The sequence below is a fragment of the Pongo pygmaeus genome, chromosome 1 (genome assembly GCF_028885625.2).
Source record: "Pongo pygmaeus isolate AG05252 chromosome 1, NHGRI_mPonPyg2-v2.0_pri, whole genome shotgun sequence".
Classification (NCBI taxonomy): Eukaryota; Metazoa; Chordata; class Mammalia; order Primates; family Hominidae; genus Pongo; species Pongo pygmaeus.
Genome location: NC_072373.2, coordinates 166,053,567 through 166,065,831, shown reverse-complemented (window position 1 = coordinate 166,065,831; position 12,265 = coordinate 166,053,567). Strand labels below are relative to the sequence as shown.

At 38.1% G+C, this 12,265-nt stretch overlaps 1 protein-coding gene across 4 annotated transcripts in view; it reads left to right on the top strand.

Annotated features, from left to right (window-relative positions):
- The window catches only part of UBE2U (ubiquitin conjugating enzyme E2 U), a 73,569-nt gene that overhangs the window by 18,315 nt on the left and 42,989 nt on the right, over positions 1 to 12,265 (top strand). For 2 of the 4 annotated variants that reach the window (XM_054493571.1, XM_054493563.1), the window contains exon 7: positions 11,501 to 11,589. The exons of the other annotated variants lie outside the window; for them this stretch is intronic. In XM_054493571.1, the coding sequence (XP_054349546.1) occupies positions 11,501 to 11,589 (89 nt within the window). The remainder of the gene's footprint in view (positions 1 to 11,500; positions 11,590 to 12,265) is intronic. 4 annotated transcript variants of the gene reach the window in all.

The window sequence follows — 12,265 nt, the reverse complement described above, 5'->3', positions numbered from 1 at the left end:
CCTCAGGTGATCCACCCACCTCAGCCTCCCAAAGTGCTGGAATTACAGACATGAGCCACTGTGCCTGGCCGATCTTGCCTTTTTTTTATTTTTGAAAAGAGAAGAATGTATTGTCCACAAAATCAGCACAGACCATTATAGATCACAAAAATTCAAGCAATTTAGGAGAAGATAAGTCTAGATAAAAATGGTAAGAGTTAGGGCTGAAGCCATTGTACCTTTTGGGAGACAGCCTATAAATGTGGCATCAGTTCACCTTGAACACCTGAACAAGGTGTAGGCCTAGAAACACACATATGGTTCAGCGGCATTTAATTTCTTGAGCATTTCCATCAGCTTTATCTTGATAGTCAATCAGATTTAGAAAACAGCCAATTAACTAGTGTTGTAACAGTGTTTACTTTAGCTCATATTTCCTTGACTAGCTCTGTATAAAAGTTGAGTCAAATTAGATAACTTATGGCCGGGCGCGGTGGCTCACGCCTGTAATCCCAGCACTTTGGGAGGCTGAGGCGCATGGATCAGGAAGTCAGAAGATCAAGACCATCCTGGCTAACGTGGTGAAACCCTGTCTCTACTAAAAAATACAAAAAAATTAGCCAAGCGTGGTGTTGGGCACCTGTAGTCCCAGCTACTCAGGAGGCTGAGGCAGGAGAATGGTGTGAACCCGGGAGGCGGAGCTTGCAGTGAGCCGAGATCGTGCCACTGCACTCCAGCCTGAGCGACAGAGCGAGACTCCATCTCAAAAAACAAACAAACAAACAAACAAAAAAAACCAAAAAACTTAGGTGGTTTATCTTCGTGAAAAAATGTTGAAAAATTGCAGAAAGGTAAGCATAATCTAGTTAATGGTACACTAAGTTGGTATTCAATAGAGGGCATTGCCGCCCCTTAAATGTGTCAATGTGGTTGACCATCCTGGCACAAAATAGGCCTATGATAAATAGTCATTCAATGCATAAAGGCGGTTTTATCACCTAAAACATGAATGTCCCTAGATATCAAAAGTTATTACTCTTTATGGTATAGTTATTTGCAGTTCATAAAGATACAGTACCTGCGTTTACTAATAAGGCAGTAAGAACAGAGCAGAAGACCTTCTGTGGTCTCAGCTTCAGCAGGTCCTCTGAGCCAAACCAAGGATAAATGGTGCTAGAATCAGATCTGATTTGTGGTATTCACCTTGTGCCAGCCTGAACTTCCTAGAGAAGGCTTTAGGTAGTACTTATTTGAGGCAATGCAGTCTAGATTTCAATGATACTCTAGACTCATGCTGTATATCAGGCTGCACTTTGTTTGTGTCTATGAATTCTAATGTTTGCCCCTGGTACAGTTGCTTTGAAATAGAGCTCAGTTATGTCTAGTTCTTAGTTTTTAAATAATGCATTCACAGTAAGATCTTGCAGAAATTATTCAAAGAAAGATGCTGCTGTTAATATTGTGTGTCTAGTGCCATATGCTTAGAACTTTGCATTACTTCATGAGCTAGAAGAACTGGCCTGGCTGTAGAAATGTATTCCAAAGATATATTCAGGCAGTTGGATTCCCTGTTTCTAAAAGACATAGCAAAACTTAGGCAAGATCTATTCAACTGGGTACAGTATAGTTGGGGGAATCTAGTTGATGTTCAGGAATTGAAGGTGACTTGAACTTGTGCTAGTCATCTGGGATGTTTGCAGTGGTCTACAGGATACCACTTACAGACAGGTTTTCAGCCCTTGGGAGAACAGCTAGTACTTAGAATGTACTTAAAATGTACTGCAGTCATCCATGTACTTAGAATGAATTCACTGAGCATATGTTGTATACCAGGCATTGTGCCCCAGTGTGAGGATACCCACCTGATTAATATGTCATCCCTAACCTCAAGAGATTTATATTCTAGCATTGGAAGCCCTCTTCTTTTTTCCCCATTCCATAAATACAAATTATTTGTTTTATTTTGTATTAATTGTTGCATGGTATCAGAAGATGTTCCTCTTCTGAAAGGGAGACAGTGCAAGAAGTAGGCCTGTCGATCCATTAGGTCAATGTAGACAGTATTTGCCACCAGAGAATGTAGCTGGAAGATCACAGGGAAGGTATCAAGATCGTGGCTAAGGGAAGAATGCTGAGGGCAGATTGAATCATGTCTAAAATGAGTCATATTTAGCAGAAACCTTTTCCCCTGTGGTTTTTATTTTTTCTAGGCTTCCTTCACAGGCCTTCAGTTTTTCACTAAGTCATCCATCTCTGGGGACTCTTTTAAATGGAACTGCCTCTTTTAAATGCAATCAATATTTTATTGGGCCACGACTGTTTATTGTTGTAGAACATAAATATAATATAGTAAGTGCTATGATAGAGGTAAGATCAAGATGCTGGGGGAGCACAGAGGGAGAAACATCTTACTCAGGCTTAGCAGGGATTGGGAGATGAACACATAAAGACAAATTTTCAGAGGAGGTGATGCCAAAGTGACTTCTAGAGGCAGAATGGGGATTCACCTATAGACTTTGGGGCCGGGGGATCCTAGGCAGAGGGAACAGCACATTCAACAGCACATTCAACAGGAATGGAGCTACAACAGGACATCTTTCCAACAGCCTGACCCAGGGGAATGCATTTTGACAACCTAAATAAAAAGTTAAAATGAATCATGAATGCTAGGGGCAACCAAAATAAGATTATCAGGAGCTGAGATAAAAGCTAGAAGAGGAAAGGGAGGGGAGGATTGGTTGCTTGATAATCAAGAGAGGAGATGAAAATGAAACATAGATGGTGAACATGCTAAATATACATCTGTATGCGAGTGGCTAAATCATTTAAAGGGGCAGGCACAAGACAAAACTTGAGGGATACAGACAGAAGAGTGTAACTTTTGCATTTCATATCAAAAATCCTAAGACAAATGCATGCCTTCGACACGGCATTTCCACTTCTAGAAATTTATCTTTAAAGATATATTTAAACTAATATATAGAGATTCCAAAAATATTCATCATAGAATTATACCTCATGAGAAATTGAAAACAGAATGTCCAACAAAACTGATTGACTAAACAAATATTGGTTTAGGCAATAATGTCCAAAAAGCAGCCTTTGGATATGATTCTGGAGATATACTTGCTAACATTAAAAGTAAGCGGGCCGGGTGCAGTGGCTCATGCCTGTAATCCCAGCACTTTGGGAGGCCGAGGTGGGTGGATCACCTGAGGTCAGCAGTTTAAAACCAGCCTGTCATGAGAACACATGGACACAGGAAGGGGAACATCACACTTCGGGGACTGTTGTGGGGTGGGGGGAGGGGGGAGGGATAGCATTAGGAGATATAGCTAATGCTAGATGACGAGTTGGTGGGTGCAGCGCACCAGCATGGCACATGTATACATATGTAACTTACCTGCACGTTGCGCACATGTACCATAGAGCCTAAAGTATAATAATAATAATAATAAAAAGAAAAAAAAATTAAAAACAAACAAACAAACAAAACCAGCCTGGCCAACATGATGAAACCCTGTCTCTACTAAAAATACAAAAATTAGCTGGGCATGGTGGCACATGCCTGTAATCCCAGCTACTCAGGAGGCTGAGTCAGGAGAATTGCTTGAACCCGGGAGGTGGAGGTTGCAGTGAGCCAAGATTGCGCCATTGCACTCCAGTCTGGGCAACAGAGCAAGACTCTGTGTCAAAAAAAAAAAAATTAAGTGAAAAGTTGGACACAGAAATTCAGTGTTGCAAGATGAAAAAGTTCTAGAGATCTCTTGCACAACAATGTAACTACACTTAACACTACTGAACTGTACACTTAGAAATGGTTAAGATGATAAAGTTATGTGTTTTTGCCACAATAAAAAAGTAAATGAAAAGAGTGCATTATAAAATACTGTATATGATATTATCTCACACACACACACACACACACACACACACACACACCTGAAAGGCATTTCTAGAATAGCAAGTGAGAGAATCCCAATTCTTCCATTTATTATGTGACTAAGAAAAGTTAATTTCTCTGTGTCTCAGTTTCTTTATATATTAAATGCTAGTAATAATAGTACTGATTTCATAGAATTGCTATGAAGATTAAATGAGTTAAGTACATAGAAAGTAATTATAATAACTTTAGTCAAAGACAACTCAAGAACCATTATGAAGTAAACTTGTAAATGGTATTATCTTGAAAAATCAAGATTTGTGAAATTGAAAGGAAAAAGGAGTAAAAAATTGGGAGAGTAATGTGAAGACCCTAAATTGAGTACTTGTATGGTGTGAGAGAATCAGTAAGAAGGCTGCTGTTGCTAGAACACAGCAAGGGGGAAAAGAGAAGAGAGGTAGATGGAGGTAAGAGAAGTAGGCTGGGCCAAATCACTTAGGACTTTATGAACCATGTAAGGAATTTAGATTAATTTTATTATACCAGGTAAGGAAATTGGGACACTGTTGAACAGCTTTTAGGAAAGGGAGAGACAGAACCAGATTTAACTTTTAAAAGGAGTACTTTTAACTGCTATGAGGGCAATAGTTTGTGAAGGATCTAAGGTGGAAGCAAAGAGAAGAGTTATTAGGTTTTTTTGGTTGATCAGGGGCAAGACAATGGTGGTTCAGTCAAGGGTTTGGGCGTAGGTATGGAGGAGGAGAAATGAGTGGATTCAAGGCTTGGGCTGAAGGAGAATTACTGATTCAATGTGGGGCGTGAGAAAAAGTGGGACCAAGGATAATTACTAGATTTGGGGTTGAACTGGGTGGGTTCTGCTGTCATTTACTGAGATGGAGAAGATTGAAAGAAGACACCATTGACTCAAATTAAGATGAATAATTCCATTTGTTGGTAAAGATATGGAGTCATTGGAGCTTTCGTACATTGCTGCATATCTTGTTTTATCACTTTACATGCCCACAACAAGTTTGAAACACAGTTTAAGTTTCTTATAATATCAAACATTACCTGTCCTGTAATCCAGTAATTCTACTCCTAAGTATATACCTAAAAGAAATGAAAAATATATGTTCATGAGAACAGTTGTACACAAATGTTCATAGCAGCTTTATTTATAATATCTCAAACTAGAAACAATCAAAATGTCCATCAACAGTTGAATGCATAAATAAATTGTGCTTTATTAATATAAAGAATACTATCAGCAAATAAAAATGAATTAATTATTGATACATGGAACAATAGGGAATAAGTATGCAGGCATTATGTTGAGTGAAAAAAAACACAGTAACAAAAGAGTACATACTATGTGATTCAATTTATATGAAGTTCTAGGACGGGCAAAACTAATCTGTCAGATTAATCAGATCGGTGATTACCCAGAATGTCAAGGGAGATTGACTGGGAAGGGGCAGTAGGAAACTTTCTGGAATAATTAAAATACTCTACATCTTGTATGAGGTAATGGTTATGCAGAAGTACACTTTTGTATCAAAACTCATCAGTCTGTACACTTAAAACATGTGCATTTTTTTGAGTGTAAATTATGCTGCAATAAAATTTATTTTAAAAAGCTATTCAAGCCAGGTGAGATGGCTTGGGCCTGTAATCCCAGCTATTTGGCCAAGGTGGAAGGATTGCTTGAGCCCAGGATTTCAAGACCAGCCTGGGCAATATAGTGAGACCCATCTCTTAAAAGAAGAAAAAGATATTCAATTATCTTTACAACTCTCTTATATTTCTAAAGTTGTTCAAAATAAAACTTTAAAAAAAAAAAAAAAGGTGTTCAAACCTTTTCAGTGAGTAGAGAAAATGACTACATTTCCAAACCTCCAAACTCAGATTCTAAAATCTGCGATTACTACCAGAAAGGAAATTATAGGTCAATACCTTTTATTAGCATAGATGCATAAATTGTAATCAAAATATTACCGAATTGAATCCACTGATAAAATGGGATAACAATGACCAAATGGGTCTGATTATAAGAAAGCAAGGTTGGTTTAATATTCAAAAATCAATTTGTGTAACACATTTACTAGCCAAATAAAGAAGAAAGCCATAAAATTATCTCAGTGAATCCAGTAAAAGTATTTGTTAAAATTTAACACCCATTCATGATAAAAATTCTTAGCAAACTGAAACAGAAATTCCCTTATTTCAGTAATAGGAATCTACAAAAGTCCAACAGCCAACCTCATACTAAAATGTGAAATGTTGAATGCTTTTCTCCTGAGTTTAGGAATAAGGTAAGTATGTCTACTACCACCACTTCTATTCAACATTGTACTGGAGGATCTAGCTGGTGCAATGAGGCAAGGAAAATAAATACAAATTTTAAAGTTTGGAAAGGATGAAGCAAATTGTCTTTATTCATAGATAACATGATTATGTGCATACTGAAATCCAAATGAATATAAAAAAACTTGAAAATTAGTGAATTTAGCAAAGACTCGTGGTATAAGATTAAAGTTAAGATTAAAAATTATGTTTCTATATACTCATAATCAACAGATAGAAACTGAAATTTTTAAAATACCATTTACGGCCAGGCACTGTGGCTCACACCTGTAATCCCACCACTTTGGGAGGCCAACGTGGGCAGATCATCTGAGGTCGGGAGTTTGAGACCAGCCTGACCAACATGCAGAAGCTCTGTCTCTACTAAAAATACAAAATTAGCCGGGCATGGGTGGCACATGCCTGTGGTCCCAGCTACTCGGGAGGCTGAGGCAGGAGAATCACTTGAACCTGGGAGGCAGAGGTTGCTGCAGTGAGCCGAGATCGCACCATTGCACTCCAGCCTGGGCAACAAGAGCAAAACTTCATCTCAAAAAAAAAAAAGATAATAAAATACCATTTACAACAGCATCAAAATGTAACAAAACATGTGCAAGACATCTGTACTGAAAACCACAAATATTTCTGAGAGAAAATTTAAAAGACTTAAAGAAGTAGAAATATCCAATGTTTGTGGCTTGGGAAAAACTCAATATTATTATATTGTCAGTTCTTCCCAAATTAAACTGTAGATTAAACTCAATCTCAATCAAAATCTCAGCAGTTTTTTTTTTTCTGGAAATTCGTAAGCAAGCTCTAAATATATATCTAAAAGTACAAAGGACATAGAATGAGAAGGCAATTTTGAAGAACAAAGTTAGAGCATAGATACCCCTAGATATTAAGATGTACTAGAAAACGACTATAACTTTGCTCTAATTGGATGTTTTTAGGTCAAATTCGTGTTGCTGAATTAGGCACCGTGGTCAGACAGCCCCGAACCCATCAGGCTCTAATTTAGAGCCAGAGGTGGGGTCAGTCCCATCAGAGTGTATGGTATCTACATAATGGGGGAAGAATGCAAGAGCTGTTGAGGAGGCAACCACAATGTCCACTGTGACAGCCTTCATATGCAAAATATTTTTACTGGACCCAAACTTTGATGAGTAAGAGTTTGACAGGCACAGAGGAGACAGGAGTCTCTAGAATAGCTTTCACAGAAAGAGGAGTGTAATACCACGGTGTGCTTGGATTAGTAAGAAATTCTGTATGATGGAGCCTCTGGATGTGGGGATGGATAACAGAAGAAAAGGATGGAAATGGCCAGATGGTGAAGAGCTTCAAGTTCTATTTGAAAGTATTTAGATGTTTTCATATAGAATTACATAACCAAATATGGTTTTCTTTTTCTTTTCTTTCTCTCTCTCTCTTTTTTTTTTTTTAAGACAGAGTCTTGCTCTGTCGCCCAGGCTGGAGTGCAGTGGCGTAATCTCAGCTCACTGCAACCTCTGCCTCCAGGTTCAAGCGATTCTCCTGCCTCAGCCTCCCAAGTAGCTGGGATTGCAGGCACGTGCCACCTTGCCCAGCTAATTTTTTTTTTTTTTTTTTTTGAGTACGGAATCTCGCTCTGTCTCCAGGCTGGATTGCAGTGGCGCGATCTCAGCTCACTGCAACCTCCGACTCCCTGGTTCAAGCAATTCTCCTGTCTCGGCCTCCCGAGTAGCTGGGATTACAGGCACACGCCACCATGCTCAGCTTACTTTTGTATTTTTAGTAGAGACAGGGTTTCACCATGTTGGCCAGGATGGTCGCAATCTCCTGACCTCGTGATCTGCCCGCCTCAGCTTCCCAAAGTGCTCAGATTACAGGCATGAACCACTGCGCCCGGCTTAATTTTTGTATATTTAATAGAGACGGGGGTTTCACCATGTTGGCCAGGCTGGTCTCGAACTCCTGACCCTCAGGTAATCCTCCTGCCTCAGTACCAAATGTGGTTTTCAAGCAGAGGTATGATAACCTAGAATAAGGAGAGTTAGGGGTAGAAAAACTACAAGGAAGCTGTTTAGAGTTAATAGGAGAGAAATGATGAGGTACTTATCAAGGCAATGGAGACCAGCTGACACTTAAGTGCTGAAGAGGCGCTAAACTTGGCTCTTTTCATGCGTGATTTCACTGAGTGCTCACAACAACCACTTCAGAAAGTTTTATCTCCTGATTTTATAGATGGGGAAACAGACCTGGAGAGGTTAGATAACTTGCTCCAGAGCCACACACCTAACAAGTAGAAGCTCCAGAGGGTTTTAACCCAGGCCAACTGATTCCAGACCCTGAGTATCCATGATACTAAACAACTAGGTCATGATGGACAGGAAGGTTCCAACCAGAGATATTTAGGGGTTTCATTGTTAGGCTTTGGTTGTGGCTGGGATGTTGTTTCCATGAAATAGCACTGCCATGATTTTCTTCTTCCCCTAATGAACCTTTCTCTTTCCTTCATTGGCTCCTCTTAATTATAAGTTGGTTTCTTCTCTTTCTTTCCAAATACTTACTAACATTTTTGAAGGTGGTTTTCTCTGGTAGCTTCCTCTATCGATGATTTTGTTGATTTGACCCAAATCTCTTATTTCTAATCTCAGTGTCTTAATCACACTCCTGAAGATCATTTTGACTTGTCTGTACTAACATCACCTGAAATCTATATCTAAAATTAAACTCATATTTTACTTCAGTTTCTCTTGATGCTTTCTATTAACAGCAAAACTAACCAGATTTCTGGGCTTTAGAAGAATATTTGACTGTAATATTCCTTCACTTTTCACACTCTGTCAGGCAACCAACCAGTCCAGTCAATTTTTTAGCATTGCCTTCAACTCATCTCCTGCCTTTCATAACGTTTGCTGCCACTGTGCTATTAGCTCTCAGTAGTTCATCCCTAAATTACTGCGTTTGTTTCCTATCTGGTCCCCTGGCATTTAATCTCCCTTCTATACTCCACCCTGCTTATTACTTTCAAGGAAAAGTCTTGCTCCAACATGGGTTCCATAATTTACTTGCCTTATTCGAGAACTACTGATGGCTGTCTATTACCCAACAAATCAAGATGAAGATTACTGAATTAACTCTAACCCGTTCTCTGCCTAAATCTGAGGACCCTGCACTGCCCAGTTTCACTTATCAATTCCAACTCCTGTGAATATGAAGTCTCCATTCTAGTCAATTGTTCTATAATTTCTTCCCCCAACATCCTCTGTATGTACGTATGTGCACGCCATGCTCTCTCCCATCTGAGCAATTACTAATACTCTTCCCTTGGCCTACAGTGCCCCCTTATTTTTTTTCCAGACCTGTATCCCAAATGACTCTTTCCCTGACGACTTAAAAAAAATTACATCTCCCTCCTCCGACTTCTTTGCTTATTGCCACTGCCAGAGGAGAGAAGTATCTGTTCTTGTATTCTCCAAATGTCTCCGTTAAACTATATAACACTTTATCGTGTTAATATATAAAGCTGTTCAATTCACTAGTCCAGGTATATATCTTATTTTTTCAAACAGGATAACAAATTCTAATGTTCAGTTTAAAATTATGTCTTCTACTTTTTTGTATTCATAACGTCAATGATAATACTCAGTAAATTCCCATCATTGGTTGAAACTATCAACACGTGTATTTTTATGCTGCATATATCTCTGTAAGCTTACTTTATCTGAATAATAGTAAAATATACTTACTGTTCTCTTTTTTTAAGGGGCTGTTTCCTTTATAGAATTGAAAATTCAAAAACTCCCAAATGTGTAAGACATTTTGCTTTGTATATTCAAACCTCACTAAAGTTATACCTTTTAGGGTAATATTTTTAATTATTATGGAGGAAAAAACAGAAAGCCCCTGAAGGCTAACAGTTTGAAATTGAACAGGACACCCTGGGAAGGGAAAAGGTCATGGGTCGTGGTCAGACAAAAAACAATGGAGACGATTGTGCCTGAAGATGGTGTATTTTTTTTCATGAGACAGTGTGTTGACAGTTTCCTTCCTCTTGAGTCATTGTTGTCTGCTAAATGATCTGTGACAGCAAATTGATCACAAGCTTTTTCATGCAGGAGATATAATGCAGCCTTTCATTTTGTTACCTCTGTTGCCAAATGCTGAGACATTTCATTGGCAAATTCATGTTAGTTTAGTATATCATTTAGTCGTCTACAGCACAGCATGCAGCTCTGGAAGCAATAATAGTAATGATTAATTTATCTTCGTCAAGTTTCAAATTTCTACTTAAGTGTGATTGTAAAAGTAATAACACATTCGAAAAATGTTAGTCTTAAAATTAGGTGTGCATAATTGTTATTTAAATAAATGAATGAATTAACACATTTAGATAATGCCTCATTAATTTAAAAGTTGAGTCAAATACTTAATTTAAGGTACCTATGATTTACCTATAAAAACTAATGCTAATATACTTGTTCTGACTGAAAACTTGCTTCTTCTTCCAAAGAGCTAAGAACTTAAATTGGAAAACAGGCATAAGGCATATTGCACTGGATGTCTAAACATCTGTTTAAGCCAGTTAATTAGTGATTTCACATGTCTGAAAAAATATGCTTAAGTAATGTTTTGTTTACAGAGTGTTGAGAATCTCTGCAAGTTTGTGGAAAAATGCTTGGAAATGCAGTTATTTAAGGGACTGCTTTATAGTTTTCATTTAACACCTTATAACAATCTTTGCTCTTCATTAGGACATAGTAATATTAGCACAGGGAGGGGAAAGTAGCAGCCAGGAGTATTAGAAAAGAGCTGTTTTTCCCCTCTTTGAAAATAGCCAGATTCTCTGTAAAAACAAAACTAATCTCAATTCTAATATTTGTATTCTGTCCTCATTATAAGAAATAAGGGGTGTTTACTAGAATTTGGCATTGAAGTTCAAGAAAAATGTTTATTGTTTCTTATAGAATGAGAAATTGACAGGTATAATGCTTTGCTTAAAGTTCTTTTTTAATGTTAGTCATGAAAGGCAGATGTCTTAAACCTGTATTTTTCTTTTTATAATATACATGTGGCTCCATATTTACATTTATCATTGAAAAATGATTTGGACATTTTCTTTTTCGTTATTTGTATTCATTATTGGTGGAATCAATATATTGGATACAATTGTTAAAAATACATGTTACAATTTGCAAGTCAGTTTCATATCTTGTGACAAGATATTATGTGAACAGTCCGTATAGCAGTACAATAATTTTAAAAAGAAAATTTACAAACTTCCCATTGTCTGATTTATATTTATATTTTCAGACCAATTAAAACAACCTCATTTAGTGATTACTACCAGACATGGTCCAGAATAGCTACATCAAAAGCCACCGAATACTACAGAACTCCATGTAAGGTGAACTATCCTTATCCTATGTCCTTTTGGTATATGTTAATCTGTTAACATTTTTCTTGCTTTCAAAGACTAATTGACACACATCTGCTATGTAAGAGTGATAAACTTCTCTGTAGGCTCTATATACTATTCATTCAACAACTATTACTTTAGTTCTTTTTTTCAAAAAAAATTAATTTTAACTTTTTGTCTTGGAGATAGGGTCTAACTCTGTCATCTAGGCTGGAGTGCAGTGGCACAATAATAGCTAACTGCAGCCTCAAACTCCCGAACTCAAGCGATCTTCCTGCTTCAGCCTCCTCAGTAGCTAGGATTATAGGCAAAAGCCACCATGCATGGCTACTTTTTTTATTTTGACTTTTTGTTGCTGTTGTTGTTGTTGTTGAGATGGAGTCTGGCTCTGTTGCCCAGGCTGGAGTGCAGTGGCACAATCTCGGCTCACCGCAAGCTCCGCCTCCCAGTTTCATGCCATTCTCCTGCCTCAGCCTCCTGAGTGGCTGGGACTACAGGCGCCCGCCACCATGCCCGGCTAATTTTTTGTATTTTTAGTAGGGACGTTGTTACAGTGTGTTAGCCAGGATGGTCTCGATCTCCTGACCTCATGATCCGCCCACCTCGGCCTCCCAAAGTGCTGGGATTACAGGTGTAAGCCACCGCACCTGGCCTTATTT